Source organism: Acanthochromis polyacanthus, chromosome 3, assembly GCF_021347895.1.
Source record: "Acanthochromis polyacanthus isolate Apoly-LR-REF ecotype Palm Island chromosome 3, KAUST_Apoly_ChrSc, whole genome shotgun sequence".
Classification (NCBI taxonomy): Eukaryota; Metazoa; Chordata; class Actinopteri; family Pomacentridae; genus Acanthochromis; species Acanthochromis polyacanthus.
This window is the reverse complement of record NC_067115.1, coordinates 16,565,580-16,584,540: the sequence shown is the minus strand read 5'-3', so window position 1 is coordinate 16,584,540 and position 18,961 is coordinate 16,565,580. Positions and strand designations below refer to the sequence as shown.

Below are 18,961 nucleotides of genomic sequence, written 5' to 3'. Positions count from 1 at the left end.
AATACGTAAATAATGGATAACTTCTCAGGCCATCCAAGATGTCTGAAATAATTATTGGACATGCTTTGAAAGGGGAGAGTCGGATTTCTAGCCCAGATACCAGTCAATATACTTCTCTTTGGAAAATCCCCCACTCTCGCAAACCCATTTAACACACGCACACACTTCCAATTTGACCTACTTCTAATACATGTGGAAGGGAGACGAAATGTGACCCTTCACCCAGTTATTGCACTAATTACACATCGCCAATTACTGTCTCAGTGGTAAATCTCTTAAACTGACATAAGAAAGGAAATTAAGACATCGCTACAGAGGCCCTATTAGGGAAGGGAAAAAAACTTGACTTTATGAGGAAATACTATTGTTCCTCCTCTGCCTTACTTCATCTGCAGTGTCGAGGCTCATTTGAAGCAGGCGCAAATCACGATTCACAGGGATGTCAAAGAATATTGGAGTGATTAGAACATTTTGCAATGCAAAGCCTCATTTAAAGCAGACTAAGCCGTGTCCACTGCGCACTGCATCACATCAGCGGCAAATTATTTCAATATGCGGAGGAAGGCAATTAAATGAAACAGCAAATGTGTCTGTGCCCCCCCCCCCCTTCTGTGCTTTGTGAATTACTTTCCAAAACATTCAAAATCCATTACCTCATAGTTAAATGTAGAAAATGTGAGAGGCTTATTGCTAAAATGGTTCAAAAGGTCACAAATGCAAATCACATGCAAGGACCCCTCTCCCAGATCATACATAGTGGAACAACATGTGAACATGTGGCACACTGATCCACACTCTGCAGATGGTGACATGCAATATACATGGAAAGGGGCAGGGCTCAAACCACGACAGCTTGTATGTTTGTCCCCATGATGCTTTGCTGTGACTACAGGAACTGTCGATGGCAGGTGATCACACTCCCACTTGTTCAGCAGCTCAGCAGAACTAAATTCAAGTTCCACTGATTGATGTCATTTCTTTCTACTGACAAATGAATATTAAAAAAAAAATGGAATTTGGTTTCATTTTCACTTAAATGAAAGCAAATAAACCTGAAGTGCACATAAACGGCTGTGCCCTATGCATTGTAGCTCATTCACGAGAGCATTTGTATTGTTACACAAGCATGCACACACAACTCCACTTAACACAACAGCTCTCTGTGTTTGCTAACCACCTTTGTTTACTGGCTCGCTGGATTAACACAAAGTGCAGGGTTGTTGGTTTTTCTGCTAAAGATGCCCCTTCTAGGATTCTCTTTTTTTTTTTTACAACTCCCTTGTCTTTATCTCATTCTTTGTCGAGGTGGGGTCATACTTTCCGTCCCACCCACGCTCTCTCACATGACTGCTGTCAGGCTGCAGCCAAGGGTCACATGTTTACCCGTACAGAAAATGGCACCTGACTGAACAGATTTGTTTTTTTCAAAGGGGAAACTACTACTCACTAGGTTAACTGCTGGAACAGTCATCAAAGAGGCACCAGCCTGGCTGCAAAACTGGAGCCCGCCGTATGTGCTTTAGCCAATTATAGCTTTATTGTCTGAGCTATAAAAAGGCAAGTTAAGGAAATTACATGTACAGCCGGAGCCACAGTATATGTTGAAAACATCTCAATCTGGATGGAAAAATTATTATTGTAGATTTTTTCCTTCTTGTGGGAAACTTTGTGGTGATGATTTATGATTTGACAGATGGTTCAGGCATTAGCCCACAGCTGGCACGTGATGTGGAACCTGTATTTAATGTCATTAATACCCACTGGACAATGCACTGGACTCTGCCACAAACATCCATCCATCCATCCTCTATACACCGCTTTATCCTCACTAGGGTCGCGGGGAGTGCTGGAGCCTATCCCAGCTGACTCAGGCGAAGGCAGGGGACACCCTGGACAGGTCACCAGTCTGTCACAGGGCTACATATACAGACAAACAATCACACTCACATTCACACCTACGGGCAATTTAGAGTGATCAATTAACCTCAGCATATTTTTGGACTGTGGGAGGAAGCCGGAGTACCCGGAGAAAACCCACGCATGCACAGGGAGAACATGCAAACTCCATGCAGAAAGATCCCAGGCCCAGGACGGAATTTGAACCGGAGATCTTCTCGCTGCAAGGCCACAAACATATGAGGCTTTAAGATTCGAAAATGCAGCGACCCTTGTTACTGAGGCAACGATAAACAAACACAAAAGCTCCACATTGAGACTAGCCTGGTGAAAGTTCTCTCTCATCCACCTTTGATGCATCGACTCATCCAGCGTTTCTACACGCACATGCAAATACAAGATTAGAGCAATCTTTGCCCTACAGCAACTGTTGGCTCCTTTTTTTTCCCCCTGACAGACTGATGCATCCCTCATCTCCTCTATGAAACACGGACAGATGGGATGGACGTAGAGTGAGTCGGAGGGAGATGGAGAGGGTGAGTGATATAGGGAGTGGGGGAGGAAGGGAAGTATTCCGTCTGTGTAATCTGCCCAGAAACGAGCCATGGGCACAAGCCAGAGCCAGTCTATCAGGAATTCCACCGGGTTTAGCGATGGCGAATGACTGAAATCTACTCGGTTTCCTGCAAGTTTTCATCACAGGTTTGAACATCAAAGTGACATGTTTTTCCAAATGCTATGAACTACTAGAAAACATAAAAAGCACAGGCGTGTGTTGCGTTGCGAGTGAGCGAATACATTTTATGCATGGGTGACATCAGTAGAAATTTAACCCCTAGCCCCGAAAGATTAAGAGTCGTGCACTTCTGGTGGAGCTACAACGGAGAGAAAACTAAGTGAACTAAGCCAGTAATGGTGTGTTATTTGACCATTTTGACAGTGATAGCATGTGAGTGTTCACAAGGCAACTCCAAGTTTGAATGGTAGAAGCTTCTTTCATCTGGCAAGGAATGCAAAAAATCTTCATGAAACAAGGAAGCAGAACTTCGACTCTATAGATAGAAACAGATTTCATCACCTTTGCTTTGACTTTTATTACTCTTTGGGGAAAAAAGCAAAAGTTTCTTGTGTTATTTTACATCACAGTTAGTTCAGTCATCCACAGTTTTACTGTGCTGTCCAAACTGACAGACAATAGTCAAATTTGACAGACAGGGCCAAGAAATGACAAGAATGTTCATCTCTCTTGCACATACGGCAACATTTTCCTCATCTAAGGAGCAAAACAATTATTTACAAGTCTTGGCATTCCACAGGAACTGTTAGTCGAGGACCGAAGCTCTGGTCTGATGGCAGGGAACGAAAAAGAAATGCAGAGCGGGTGAAAATGCATTGCTGCATGCGGCTGGGTGGGTGGAAACAAGACTTCTGAGCCTTCATGCAGTTGTGACCTCAATCCCAAAAAAAGAGATTCAGCGCGTGGAAGAGAGCGAGCGCATTTTCGATTGGCAACTGCACTGGAAACTGACACTAGTAACATGCAAATGAGAGTTCAAAAATCAATGGGCTTGCAGGAACCCGACCCACCAATCCCAAGGCTGGTAAATAAAGTCAAATGCAGTTGATTACCATGCCCAGACCAATGGTGCTGCTACGCTAAGCCCGATGAGGCACATGGCAACAGTGCAAAGGAGGGATGGAGGATGAAGTGGAAACAGAGGAGATAAACATGATTCAAAAAACAAGTGACTTTGAGAGAAAGGGGATGAAAGAACAGTTCAGCAATTTACCCTCTTCAAGCAGTCACCACAAACACGTGCTCACACACACACACACACATATACACACGTGCAGAGTTGGTCAGAGTATAGGAGGGGAGGGGGGGCATGCGCTTGCTGTGTGGCTGGACCAAGAGACCGGGGCTGAAGCCCATCACTAACACACGGATTAGTTCACACGTGCACACTGCCTTTTAATCTGCTCCACTGACAAAGGTTGGAAGGGAGAGGAAAAAGAACGAAGGCGAGAGACAAAGAGACGCAGCGAACGAACGGGTTGGCTTCAGAAACCGAGCCAGAGAAGAGGGGAGGAGGGGGAGGGAAGGGGATGGAGTTAGTGGGACAGAGAGGACGGGGGATAGGAGAGGACATGCCTTTAGGTGCACTGAACAAGAATCACACCACCTACAAGTGCACAAGCAGTGTTATAAATACACTTGTCTTTGACAACTGACCTGAAATGCACTCACATACACACCATGTGACTGGATTTGTACTCTACAAAAAATACACACATTCCCTCTATTTGTCCGACCGCTTTCCGAGGCTTTTTGGCTTCATTTTTGATAGCGGACAACAACTGACTCGAATTGAGGAAGTAGCGGCTACATGGTCAGCATCTCTAACCCCGCATGTCATCAGAATGCCTCATCGCTGCTACTCTTTTCCCAACTGTGCAACTGTTCTCTCCCCTGAATTGTAACCCACAGACAATACCCGCTCACCCGCAACCCTCACTTTCCCCTTTAGTCCTCTGTGACCGGAGGGGAGAGGGCAGAGGCTTTGGATTAAAACTCCAATATGGCCTGGCTCCAAAAATGTGCCTAGTGTAAATCCACTGAGATCCAGCCAGATGTTGGCTCTAGGGGCAGGATGGGGGCGGGGAGGTGTGTGCATGTTAGGAGGTTGTCCTGTCTGATCACAACCCTCTTACAGTTGTTTGTGTGTTTTAATACATCCAATAGAGGACAGGGCAATCCAAGCATTCTGCAGCAACCGTTCATACGCAAAACACACTCGTTTTGCAACACAAGCGCACGTTCACTTTCTCTCTCACCCCAGTTGAACTCGTCTTACTGAGTCACTTAATGTGGTTGGTGGCAGGCTGATCCGCTGGGTGTTAGACTTTAGTTCTCCTTGTGGAAACTGCAAATAATGACATTCAGTGTGGGCTTTGATTATAAGAGTATCTGAGGTAGCTGTTGTGGGAGTAAGGGGTGGAGTTTTCTCTGGCTGCTTCTTCATCTCACTGCTCTCATTGGCGAAAAGATAGCCTCTATGATTGGTCAGAAAGCAGTGGTGTTTCCCCCTTTTTCCCCAGCCGTGCGCCTTAAAATAGAAACCATAGTGAGGTTTAGCCTAATTGAGTCTGTCTTGCACCTTCAGAAAGCATCCTATTTCCTCCCTCTTTCCATCTTTCTGCTTCTCTACCTAAGGTTAAGTTGCTGCTATAGGAACCTGCTGCTCTAGGAACGAGAAATTGGAGTATTTTTTTCCTGGAACAATATGTAACCACATCCATTTAGCCCAAAGTGCACTTATCAACAAGACTGAACCAATGCAGTTAATGGCACAGGTTGAGCAACACACTGTGTGGGAGGAACTGAACACTTTGCACCATATTACCGTACAGCCTGAACATACAGTCCCTACTTACGTTGATTAGCTTGAACACCTACAGCTGAAGTGGTATCAGTGACAATTTTCCATTTTCCATTAGTGAAGATTAAAACAAGCTTTGAGTCACAGACTGGCTGGTTTAACGGCTCAAACCTGCTGACTAAGCCCGTATGCCTGTCCCGTTTTGCTCCATTTGGCAACACCGTCCTTCCATAGAATGCGTCTACATATGCACTTTTGCAGGATAAGGGCACAACAAGAAGGCGCCAAGATAAAACAAGTCAAGGGTCAGAAGAGCAAGACAAGATGTGAGTGATGGGCGAGCCTTCAAGTGCCTGCATCCAGTCCCCTGGCTGGGGCCTTTCTTCACACCTGTCTACAGAACATCTGTGTGGGGATGGACTCTGAAGCAAAACAACGTTGACCTCTGATTTCACACTGTCTTCCACCATCTGACAGCAGGCCAGTGGGGATACCAAGATATGTCCACAGAACTGTATAGGTCGGCACTCATTTCATCACAGCTTTCACAAGGCAGATGATATCAATCTTAAATTACAACATTTGATACTAAAAATATAGAAAACAAAAACAGATGTATCTATACTACTCCATATAATATGTTAAAGAAGCAAAAATCAGCAAGAGTGATTGTTGAACCCATTATCAGCAGCATGTCAACGATTAAAAAGCTTTGCTTATTCTCGATTTTATCATCCTTCAACAATACTTTGTCCTCTTGTCACTTGGTGCCTTTTGCCCAATTTGGCTGATTAGAAAGTTAGAAAATTAGGTCCATTTGTTTTACACTGTCTGTAGGCCTATAGATTTTCCAATTTCTTGATGGTAAAGGCAGGTGCTTCTCTTAAAAACGCATGTGACTAGGCCCGCTGAGAATGCCAATCTACAAAAAGGTTCTCCTGTCAGGAACCTGGCAACCCAGCAGGCAGGTGCGATTGAAACGTAAATCAATAAAGGGTAATTTAATCCTCCTCCACCTCAACTCAGAACAACTCATTCATGCCACCAACAAGGAGCGAGTGAAAAAGCAGGGATCCTGTTTTGGCTAGTCTTATAGTTGACTTGGCTGAAGGTAATGTGTGCATTCCTGAGAAAACAGCTTAAATAAGATACTTTCACCATCGTATGAGTCAACTAAGGCTTTAAAAACAGACTGAGACCTCCCCATTACAGCTGGGCACCTGCCACACTAGTTGGTCGAGGAGGCAGACGTCTACCCACAGCCACCATCTACAGTAAATGTTTGTGGTGCCTGGTGCGAATATCCCACCCTGATACAGCCGCATGTCTCACCACGTTAATTACAGGGCAGAAGTGCTTGCTGTACACACACTTGGAATGTAGATCAGGTTTGCGTGCTGCTTAAGGCTTCCCTTAGTCAGGTGTGTTTGACCGATCCCTCTACTCATCCCGTTAGCCTGTCAATTACTTCCTTGTCCTCTGACACCATCATTAGCTAAGCCAAAGCCAAGCTAGGCTATTAAGAACGGGGACTGGGTGGCCTGAGAGAAAGGGGAGGCGACATGGCCCAGCACGTGTGCGTGCTCTAGCTGGGCTCACCAGACCAAAGATCAACTCCCTTAAGCTGCTTTTCTGAGCCAAGAAAAGCTTACAAGTCGTCACGTTGGTCAGAACAAATGGTCCCAGTTTTAGGCCCTGCAGCAGAGCCTGAGAATAGGCTGCACTCACTGGGAAGACAACAGAAAGACTGGTGAAGCAGTTCTGCTTTCTTCAAGGAGCATCAGCACAGCTAGAAAATGTAACCCCAGCTTATTCATGTTTGACTGCTCATCCAACCCCAAGGCTGGAACAACAGCGCCGAGTTTATAGCCCACTGGTTAGACAGAACAGAAATGCTCGAAAGCCTTCAATCTCAGCAAAGATATGTAAAATTTGAAAAACTTGACACCCATCTAGTGAAAGTCAGGGTCAGTTCAGCAACACACAAGCTCTTCCCATACAAATTTCTTTCATAAAACGGAAGCAGAAACTTTTCACAAGAACAGTTTGAGGGGGTGATGCAAAAGGAAAAGCAAAAATGCCATTGAATTGAAATAGTTATTTGAAACTTAGTGTCAAAAAGGAAAAATGTAAATCACTTTACCTTAGATTGGTCAAAAATTTCAATATCCCCTTCACCTTAAAGTTCAGGAAAATTGTTGTTTTCAAATATAAAAGAAAATAAGCCAGAAAGTCTATAAAAGTGTAGCCCATGCTCAATTAATCGGAATTAGTACCTTGCATACTCTAATGTTTCTCTCTCTCTGATGATGCAAACTTAGCAGCAGGATACTTTTACTTTAAGCAGAGCAACAAGCTTTAAAATCTAATCATAAATTCTAACTATTCCATATGCCATGCAGGAAGAGAAACACACACACACACACAAAAACAAGCAAATGAGGCGATACTGCTGAGGCAAAACAAATTTGGACCTCACCAATGCTCCTTACATGTCACCCAAGGACGGTTCTAATGGCCAAGAGTGAGCCTTTTTAATATTCCACAGGCACATGCTGAAAGGTGTTTGACACACTCTGTTTGCCCAGCTCCCCTCGTAAAGAATCAAGTGGAAAAGCTAATATTGCTTCCACTGCCTGGGCACTGGAGAAAATAATTTGCCGTGTGTATTATAAGCCAGGCTTCTATAAAAAATATTAAAATGACCAAGTCGCAGTAGAGGAGGAACTCAGATGATAAGCAATAACCCTCGGGGATTTATTATAGCAAGTAAAAGCCTTCTGTATTGATCATTCATAAACAGAGTCATCATCCATCAGGTAGGTAAAAAAAAAAAAAAAAACAACCAACAGAACACCTACAGATTAAACTCTGAGCTGTGGAAAACCTTGGTTATTTTGTGTAGTACACATCCCCTACATGACACACAATAATCAACCACCAACTAACCCCAGGTAGGGAATTCATTATCAATGTGTTTGAAAGAAAATGACTAATACGCAGAGGTCTGTGAGATCAAAGCGGTGCGCTTGCAACACGCAGGCATACAAGCCTTTTACTGTTAAATCCCACTAAGGCAGTGTAATTTCATACCGACACGTGGAAGTGAAATCAGGCTATAAGAGGTACATGATCAAAGCAGCAGAGCTACCATGTTATCTGGTCCCACCACAGAGGTTGAGTATATGGAATGTAAGGCTTTTTTTCTCCTCTTTCGGTGCCTCTTATCTGCCTCTTGAGGTCTCTGCTGTCACAATGAGTCTACGTGCGCAGAGGTTATCAAGACCTGTGGTAGCCATGCAAGGCAAATCGTCTCGCCGGCTGTAGATACACGGGCTTGATAAGTGTTGAAAAAAGCCACAGTCTGGCTGGACCATAAAGGAGGTGCCTCCAATTTACAGGACTTGGAAATCTGCTGAGATGGAACGAAAGCTGCTGCTGCTGCTGTTGTAGAATCATGGTATAAGCCTGACACACTTGGGTGAACAACTATGCCTGATACATATAACTTACAGTGGGACGTGCTTAAAGGGAATTGGATTAGCTGCTGGCAAAAAAGAGGGGGGAGGATTATAAATGATTCTGACTTTAAGTGCGCCTCTGAAAAGATGGATTACCATTTCAATTTTTACCCCCTTTCTTCGCTAATGGAAATTTAAATTAGTCTTGTACTCATCAACTACTAAGCAACAACACCATGATCACTGTTTCGAGCCGAAAACAAAGAAAAGAGTGAAGAAAAACAGGGTGTCAGTATCTGGATTTGGTACAGTGGTGTGGTACAGGACAGTCTGTTCCCAGCCTGCATCTGCTGTGCTGCAGTTCTCTGAGTGAGTCTGCAAAGTGGAGCCAGGAAAAAAAAGGAGGCAAAAGGAGGCACAAGATGCAAGTTTCAGTGGATGTTGTACACATCATGAAAATGGAAAAAAAAACACTGAGGCAAAACTCTTGCTGTCAAATGTCACTTTGACATCTGTAAATCAAATGTATTACATACAGAGTATTATCTCACTAGTTATTGAAATGACAGTAATCTTAATGTAGAGGTATGCCAGCACTGAGAACAAAGTCAGCTCTGATGCCTTCTGTTGTACCCTGCACAGGCTTTACACTAGTCTGTAGGCACTGGTAGAGATGGCTGTACTCCATAAATGGCCATACTACAAAGATCAACTACAAGAATGTGGAAAGAGTGACGAAAACAGCCTTCACACTGCGTTATAGGAACAAACAACCGAGCTGGCACCTTTTTTCAAATACATTTGTGTGGGTGGAACGCTGAAAAAATGCAATCCCGCATGGGTGCCACAATCTGCCGAGGCAAGTCAGCCGACCGGCTGGCCTTGTGTGGCTTCGCATATGAGCACCAAGATGACACATCAACTCTTGTCTATATTTAACTCATTGGACGGCTCTCCTTCCAATGTTCCCATCCTTTCAGAAGAGGCTGCCAGTGAGAATGGTGAGAAAAAACAAGCTGAGGTGATATGTAATTACACTGAATGGATCCAGCCTCCCACATCCTTTCATTGTACCCACACGCTCTGAGATAATGAAATGGAAGGCAAGCTTTTTTTTCTATTTACCATAAATCCTAAAAGTCTAGCCACTCTTATTTATGGTGTCAAAGAAAACCCTTTACTGCTTGACTCTTGGAGCCTGCAAATTCACAGAGCATAAACACCAGCAAGCACCCTATGTGGGTGGTGAACTCAATCTGATAAGGGTTTCTAAGAAACCGGCTCTTGCGCTCATCAGAGGACGATGCGGTAAACCACCACAAACCAAGGTCTCGCTGAATTCCCCACTTTTCACACAGCAGATACCACCTTGAAAGGAATGATAGCTCAGAATAGAATCATGCTCGGGTTAGAAAGGCACTGAAAGGACATGTTTGTTGCCAATACTACATATCAATCAAAAAAATATATTTGTATCAAAACCAGCAGCACTTTCCTTTATTCCAAGCTGTCCATGCATGTAGTCTTGCCTAAAGATACAACTCAAAAACCCTTAAGCAGTTATCATATTCGAAGTCACACGCGGACATGCACGCATTTTTATCAATTCCAAAAGTGGTGAGATGTGTACGTAGACACATTCCACACACGCTCACTAGAAAACATGATGGCGATCACCTGACAGCAATGAGAAAAGCGCCATTGTTTGTTGAATTTGGCTGAACATCAAGGAAAATGCAAAAAAAGGGAAAGAAATTGCTGTGTGAGACAGCTTAATGAGAATAGGCCTAAGGATGTGAAATACAATACATACATTCAGTGAAAGAAATGAGTCCAGTTTACTTTTCCAGCTCATGCACAGGCGGTGCACTCATAGTGGGGACAGCTGGTGAAGTCGCTAATTTTGAGCTGCATGGAGACACTCAGATGATGAAATCTGCGTCACATGGACCCACACAGCCACATGGAGGCAAAAAACAAGAAATTTAGCAACCAAACTGTTGCATAACTCTCTAAGTCTTTGCACAAAAGGGTGCAAAGAAAGTGTCCATGAGAGGGAGAGAAAACAGAGGAAACGTTAAAAAAAAGGGACGAATTTCTTGAACACAACTGAGCAACTCCATACTTTTCATTTTGTAAACTGGTTGAAGAGGAAGTGCCAAAACCCTTGCAGAGCAAAATGAAAGCAGGACATGACTAGTTCACATGGCAGGGCAGGTTGTGTATGTGTCTGCAGGATGTGTTGTTATTTAAATGTGAATTGTTTGAAAAAAAAAAAAAAAAACGTAATGTCCACTCACCTATTCTTTTCCAGCTCATTATGTGTCGACCTGTAAAACAGAGAGAAGCCATTAAACCAAGAGAAACTGTGTACTTTTGCATACCGAGCAAGCAAAACACAAGCCGAGTGTATCTTTGCCGTAAAAGGCAATGCACTCCACATGGGGAAATTAGGCGCAATATTAAGATAAGGATATCGGCTAAACAAACATGGGCTGAGTGGCGCATGGCAAATTGGTTTGTCAGATGTGATTTATGAATTTATTAATTAATCCCCAAACAAAAGCAGCTCAATGTCCGGCACACTGAAGCCTAAATACCAACAAATGTCAGCACGACATCCAGGCATGCACTGTGGCATTATACAGCCTCTTCCTCAATAATGCACAGCATAACTCTGGGAGGATGTGTGCGACACTGCACACACATTCACCCGGTGCATTAGCGTGTATGTGTGTGCAGGTGCAAGTACTGTTGGGCACGTATGAGCACGCACAAGCAGCTAGGGTTCAGAGCTCTGTTAATAATGTAAAGTGAATCAGCTGGTCCCTAAGAGTGTCTTTGTGTGGCAACATACTGAAGGGAGACAAGGCCTCCTTCTGATGCTTAAATGGCCGTCCACATGCACACAAACTCCACTCGACCTCGTCTCAGTGGGCGCAGGATTTGAAGTTGTGGGGGTGCTGATGAATGGAACCTGTCCTTGGTCAAACACTGCTGTACACTGTATGTTTCAATACCTCAATAGGCTTTCCTTTTTTCCTTAAATATTGAGCTCAGTTGACAAAACTGCCATTTTGTTCATATAGGTGTAGTAAAACACAGGAAACAAGAGATGAATCTAGAATAGAGAGAATGCTGGCCGTCCAAGGCTGTGGTTCAGTCCGTAAAATTTGTCCCAGCCTCAGAGGAAATGATTTTCCCCAAGTTTAATTATTCACACCGATGAAAACACCATACATTACTGTTTGTGTAGGTGGCTAAACACGCCTGGATGTTCAGTCAACCGTGGCAGTATTTTGATTTAACATGACAAGGTCTACGGCCAGGTTGAGCAGCTGCTATCACAGCAAAACACAGAGCTCACATGTACGTCGGCGAAGGCCACTCCCTGAAAACCTGTGAGTGTCTAAGTGTTCTCACGCACGCACTTGACAGCTTTCAACTTACATATTCTGCAGCCCTGTAATAGTCATGCAAGGCTATGCTCTGCATCAGGCCAACCAGACACAAATGCTCAACTCACATAACTGATACAAACATGTGTGTGCGTGTTCCTCACGTACACACATCAGTCTTACATTTCCATAGGCTATTATCATGACAAGCCCCTTTTGCTGCCTCCAGAATCAGATCTCTGCATGTGTGGAGCATGACAACAATGCAATATGGATAATAAACTGGCTCAAGGCCACACATCACACAACAGCAGTAAGCTTCCTACTGTAGGCCTGCATGTGGATGTGTATCTGTGTGCATGTGTATGCACACACAGAGTGGGTCAATGAGATAAAGCAGCCCTGCTATAAACGGTAGACAAGAGAGGACAGGTCAGATAAGCCCATCACTTTAAGCCTCAAGATGCTACCGAGACGACTGCTATAGCTGGAGCAAGCTAGGAGCTGATAGTAAAATGTGTTCAACTGAAATGTAATAGTAATATAAATATTATGATGAATACATTATCACATCCTCTAAGAACTCGGCATAGCATTACATTTGGAAGGCCCTCAGAGTTTTTATGCATGAATAAGTGTATGTTTCTGTGGTGTAAGTATAGAATGATGCTGTCATCAGGACACCATCACTAGTCAATCATGAAATCAGTCTGTTTTTTTCATTAAAAATGCACATATATATATATATATATATAAGATGAGAGAAGAGTTATGGCTGATATGCTCAGACCTCTGTGGCTAAAACTTGATGTCCATATTTCCGTGGACGTAGCCATCTGAACTTGTGAGGTGATTAAAAACTGCTCACAACTTTGACTAATTAGCAAGACTTCTCACATATGTTGGCAGGTCATACATGGGACGCAGACGTGTGCCCCATCAGTAGCCCTTGGACACTGGCAATATCCAAATAATGCCGTTTTGTTGGTTTGCAAGGTGTGCAGTTCCAGCGGGAACAAAATAGGCCACATCACAATAAGAGGCTGTGAAACGATGTCAGATATGAAATGTGTTAACTCACTGGCTGAGTTGTGAACGTGTCTCTGCGGAGAACAAGACCAACACCAAACACTATTCTTGCGCAGTGTAATCTGTCATGCTTCTCAGTGATATTAAGCATTTCAAAAAGAAATCTTTTCTCTGCGCCTCTTGCTGCCATTTTTTGTCCTGAATATGAAATCATTCCGCTGCTGAATCTTAAAGTTGCCCTTATTTTGAGGCCGCTTTAAGGACAAACATGCTTGGTGTGAGCTTATTGCTCTTGTGACATTTAATTTTACATTAAACAGCAAATTCTTCCAAAAGATGATGCATTCCTACATTAGAGCCAAGTGTTATGAGGCGTTATGAACAGGGCCTGAGACTTATCATACATCTGATGTTGACTGTTGCCATGCAGAACGAGGCAGCGTTCTGCGCTCATGATGAGTAATGCGCAGTTCCTGTTTGTGGCCCTCTCTTGCATTAATATTAAAAGGCTCTGGGAGAGAGAGTGTGTGGGGCTTGCGTTTGATGTATGACTGTCAATGGACAGATTAATGTAAGCAGCCTAGCATCAAGAGAAAACAATACAAGTGGGTCTTAACTTTGGAGATCCTCCCTGCTTCTACTACCAAAGACAAGTTGTAGTCATCAGTGAAAGCACTGAACTCGTCAAGGACCTTAATCTGTGTGGCTGCTAATGATGTGATTATCAGAGAGTGTTACAACAAGCTGTACGCTAATAGATTGCTAAACATATGTTCCACAATACTCATCAATACCTTAGAAATAATGTACATGAAAAGTGCATCCATGCAGTTCTCTAGAAAATATAGAAGTATATAATGGGAAAGTAGCAAATTACTGATCACACTAAGCATCATTAGTCTTGAAATAAGCTCTACATATTCACCTTTAGATGTCTGCAAACAACACCAGCCATAAATAGCAGCATTTCCTCTTTAGGGCAAAAGACAAAATATCGCTCTCTCCCACAGTGTAGAATATATCTGAGATAGGGGGGGAAAAGCGTATGTCTACCGTCAAAATCTAACGAAATGCGTCAAGTTGAACCACTGCAAAATCGCTCAAGTGTATTTAACTGTAAACGAAAGAATGGCACAGTACTACGAATGATGTTTTTCGTTTTGAGGCTGTCACTTTCACCGCGATCCCTAACCTCGGCCACTGCAGTCCGTTTGACAATCAGCTGATGAAAAGCCAGCAGAGCCGTTGGTGCTACCCCCTCCCCCAAGCCAGCAAAACGGCGGCGTGGACGGTCAAACGTGCACCTAATGGGTGTCATAATGTCTCTAAAGGTTTGACACATGTTTAATAAATCAATGCAAACTTTTCTTCACGTAGAAATCAGTTTTATGAACGGTGTAAATCCTGCCAGCAACTGTATTACTACACCAACTGCAGAAATTCACGTTTAAAAGACTTTCCAGAGCATCTATCATGAACAGCAAATGCACATATATAAAATAAATATGAAAAAACTCCCAATTTTCAGTGAAAAAAACGTGTTTCTTACCTATTGTGGTTACTGCTGAACTTCTTATTTCGGAATTTTCTTTGCCTCTGGTAGTTTGTGTTCTGATTTGACGGAAATGTCGAAGCATATCCGTGTTCACATTCTGTTGAAAGAAAAAAAGCCATCACGGATGAGTTTAGACACTTTTTTCTTGTAGCACAACTGGTGATGCTGACGAGAACACAGTATAGGCAGGTGAAAAAAATCTCCTCCGGTAGCTGTTTCCATTTGGAGCTTTTACCCTTCGCCTTTTAGTTCTGCAGCTAAAATACATAAAGCGTCATTTAAATATATAATCACCTCTTTCTCTCCTTTCTAGATATTCCGCTGCTTCCAATAACCGTTGGATATTTATTAACTGAACAGCCGTCATTCTTTCCTGAGGCTGGCTGCCGTTAACGTTAGCAAAGCTCTCTTCGGCGTTTAAACGTTAGCTTTGGCAGCAGCAACGACCGGTCGCTTTTAAATACAGGGAAGACAGTACATCGGTTATTACTACACTGGTAAGCTTTGTTTAAAAACAACAAAAAAGCCCCGGCGTATTATTATCTTGTTCAGTGTCTTTGCTGGCTCATCAGCAGCTTTTGTCGAGATGGAAAAAAAGAAAAAAAAAAATCCAGTGTAAGCTAGCAAGCTATAGCCAATCCTTGCCAGGTTTCGTTGTTAGAAAATGTCAAAACCAGTGTATCAAAGTATTAAAAGTTTCTATGAAACGCGATATCAAATTACTATTATTATTTTTACAAAAACGGGTATAAACAATATAAAATTTCCCCCGAGGGAGCCCAGAGCCAGCAAAGTGCCTGCTGCAGCTCGTTTCCTCTCCTCTCCTGTTTGTTTACCTAGCTGCTCAGCTGGGAGGCGGGGACCGAGCGGAGAAGAGGCCGGGCCAAACGTGATGCATTCTGGGAAAGAGAGTACCATTGAATTTCACAGCTCTCCATTTACTGGGACTTATCCAGCAGAACACCTTCTGTAAATGCTTTATGATACAAATAAATGCAACGAAGGTCAGTTTAGTTATTGGATAAAGACACATCTGTGGAGCCATGCAGAATGTGACTATATAAAAATATCTTCTTTTATATTTTCAATGCTCTTTTTTCATTATTCTTTTTGGAATTAGTGCAAAAAAATATTTAAGAATATGAACTTTATGGTTCTGCTTCCTTATTAATTATTGCATTTAGTCTCTCGATGTTTTCCTCCCATTTCAAAATTGGCATCAAATTGGTCATTCAGACTGCCCTGTGTCTCAACAATTTTAGCTGGAATTATTTACAGATAATGTTTAACAGAAATTTGACAAGGTCATTGTTACTTCTGATCAAAGTTACTAAAAAAGTGGAAATACATAATGGCAGCCAAACACTGAAGATTGCTGTTACATATGGTTACTTTTGGTAAACACAAATCAGTCAATAATTAATTGATTGAGTCTGTTGTTTCATGAGACTTCATGTGATACTGAATAAAGATTAATACTTGTGTTCTTGAGCAGTTTAATGGGGTCGCTGATGCTTCCGATCAAAATGAAAGTTCAAATACATAATATTACTGAAAAATTGGTGATTACTTTCAGATCACTCACTGCCCAATAATTTTTCATTAGAGTTACTTAAGGATTTGGATAATAGTGAAGAAAAGATTAATTATATTTTTTTCTGTGTTTTTATCAACACAAATACCAATAACTTATCATTACGTCTCTTGCTCGTCTACAAAAAAGAAAAAGCCTCCAACTCCCGTGGTGCACCGAGCCTGTGGGCTTGTACTTGCCGGCTGAAGCCAGGCCCAGCAACACGTGACGTCACCACCAAGCGGGCTTCTAATTGGCGGAGCTCTTTGACAGGCGTCGAGGGTTGAGCTCGCAGCGGACCAATCGCACAGGAGGTTTGCGCCATGTGGAAAGCAACGCGGCACGCCCACAAATAGCAGGAAGCAAACAATCGGGAAGAGAGCTGTGGACTGCGATCTGCAGAGAATTCCCACGTTACATTATAATAGACCATACATGGAGAGTAAAATATAAGGACTATCGCAACGTGGATCGGCCCATGTGATCGATCCTTTTTTTGACGAAAGCCAGGCAATGAGACAAAAGAGACGATAAAAGCAGCCTATTCTGCAGCCTATTCTGCAGCCTCGTTAAATCATGACTTTTTAGAATGAATCGACGATGTGTTTTTAATATTGCATTTCTTAAATGACCTGCTATTAAATTATATATAGGCCACAATCAATTAGCACTTCCAGATTATGTCATCTACTATTAGCCTTTTAACTGATAGTGGCACAATTCCTCAAAATTTATGGAAATAAAACATCAAACAGCCAAATCAGACATTTCTGTGTTTTCTTAAGTCAACATTCATCTGCGTTTTTGTTTGCGTTTTTTGGTATGAGTGTGTTTTATCTATAAAGTTTTTTCCGATCGAATCTGCGGGTTCACAATGACATCATCCTACACTGAGTTGGAGGGCGCTGCAATGTGGTCAGATTTATTATAACGGAACGGTCGCCAAAATTCACACCCACACACCTCATCATTATGTCATGTTGCTTTATCTACGCTGCAGGGATAATGAAAAAAATAAATCCTGGGTTGAGATATCGTGGAGGTGCAAAGCGACAGTGCCCAACGATAATGCAGATAAAACATAGTCCAAGAGAATAATGAACGCTTATATGTTTATCCTCCTTCTATAAGTGCAAAGAGTAAATCACTCGTATTAGTGCCCCGTCATAGGCTGTGCTTATTGCAGGCTGTGGTGCTTAGTTGAATGAACTCAGCCCTTTGTTGTCTGAGGCTGTTGACAATGAAGTCTTTTTTTCTTTCTTTCTGAAATTCAGATGCAAATTTAAAAGGATCAAACGCAGCACAAAATAAACTCACTTCCGTCCTTCCTCTCGGCGCTCTCAAGAAACCGAGCAGCCTCCAGCAAAACTTGTACGTTTTTCAGAAAAGTGTTGATCTGCTCCATGTGGGAGTCTTTGGAGTTGAAGACGTCATTGAAAGGGCAACTAGACATCTCGAAATCTTGCTGATCCAAGACAGACGCGTCGGAATCAAAGAAGAACTCCTCACTCTTCAAACTTCTTCTTTGCCTCTCACTTTTGGCCATTTTTCCTCTCCTCTGAGTTTCAGTGCTTTCTGCTGAGCGCAATAAACAGTGAGGCAGCTACCAGTGGACGCTGCGCTTGTCAGACGGTTCCTCGTTTCTTTTTTCCTTTTTTTTTTATGAATGCAGGCTGGTTAATGTGGAGCAGTGGCCAATGTCAGTGGATGGTGGTGCATGGGAAAACCAGAGCCCGGCCCCTCTGTTGCTGAGGAGTCCTCATGGTCCCTGTGCCCGCCGCAGAAGAGGAGCACCTACACTGGATATAACACAAAGGAGGTATAATCATAACGTGTCAAAAATCATGAGAACTTCACAATTTATATATTTTGTACACAATGTAAATTTAGCACAACCTAATAGTAATTGTATGAAACCACATTAGTACCAGCAAAAAAATAGTGGTACACTGGAAAAAAAACATTACTAAATAAAATGTTTTAAAAATTACAGTTTGTAAACTTTGTCATTACTTAATAATTTTTCTTGTTTTGTTAATTTACAGATGTTCATGAAATTAACAACAGATGCACTAGAGGGGTAACAATGAGACAACCCCCAAAACAAGAATGAGTTTACAGGTGAAGGCCACTGACATTTTTTTCCATCCTAATGTTTTCTGACTGTTTTTCACTAGTTTTGCATTTAGCTAGGGTAAGTGTCACTTCCGGTAGCATGAGGCGATACCTGGACCCTACAGAGGTTCCACAGGCAGTCCAACTCCTCCAGGATGGCACATCAATGTGTGCCATTGCCGGAAGGTTTGCTGTCTCCCAGCACATTCTCAAGCGCATGGAGGAGATTCCAGGAGACAGGCAGTTAGTCTGGGAGAGTTGGACAGGACCGTAGAAGGTCTTCAACCCATCAGCAGGACAGGTATCTGCTCCTTTGTGCAAGGAGGAACAGGATGAGCACTGCAGTAGCTCTACAAAATGACCTCCAGCAGACCACTGGTGTGAATGTCTCTGACCAAACAATCAGAAAGAGATGTAATGAGAGTGGTCTGAGGGTCCAGCGTCCTCTAGTGCCCGCTGTGCTCGCTGACTGGCACCGTGGAGCTCTGCTGGCATTTGCCATAGAACACAGGAATTTGCAAGTCCACCACTGGTGCCCTGTGCTTTTCACAGAT

The 18,961-nt window shown here is 42.9% G+C and overlaps 1 protein-coding gene across 2 annotated transcripts in view; it reads right to left on the bottom strand.

Moving 5' to 3' along the window:
- Window positions 1-17,980, bottom strand: part of mxi1 (max interactor 1, dimerization protein) — a 30,720-nt gene extending 12,740 nt beyond the window's left edge. Inside the window, exons 1-3 of one of the 2 annotated variants that reach the window (XM_022189464.2) lie at window positions 17,610-17,980; window positions 14,714-14,816; window positions 11,038-11,067 (exon numbers count right to left, since the gene is read on the bottom strand). In XM_022189464.2, the coding sequence (XP_022045156.1) occupies window positions 11,038-11,067; window positions 14,714-14,816; window positions 17,610-17,838 (362 nt within the window). In that variant the 5' untranslated portion in view covers window positions 17,839-17,980. Of the gene's footprint in view, window positions 1-11,037; window positions 11,068-14,713; window positions 14,817-15,013; window positions 15,566-17,609 lie in introns of those variants that run through there. The other variant, XM_022189465.2, reaches the window with a different exon arrangement.
- Window positions 17,981-18,961: the final 981 nt, after the last annotated feature.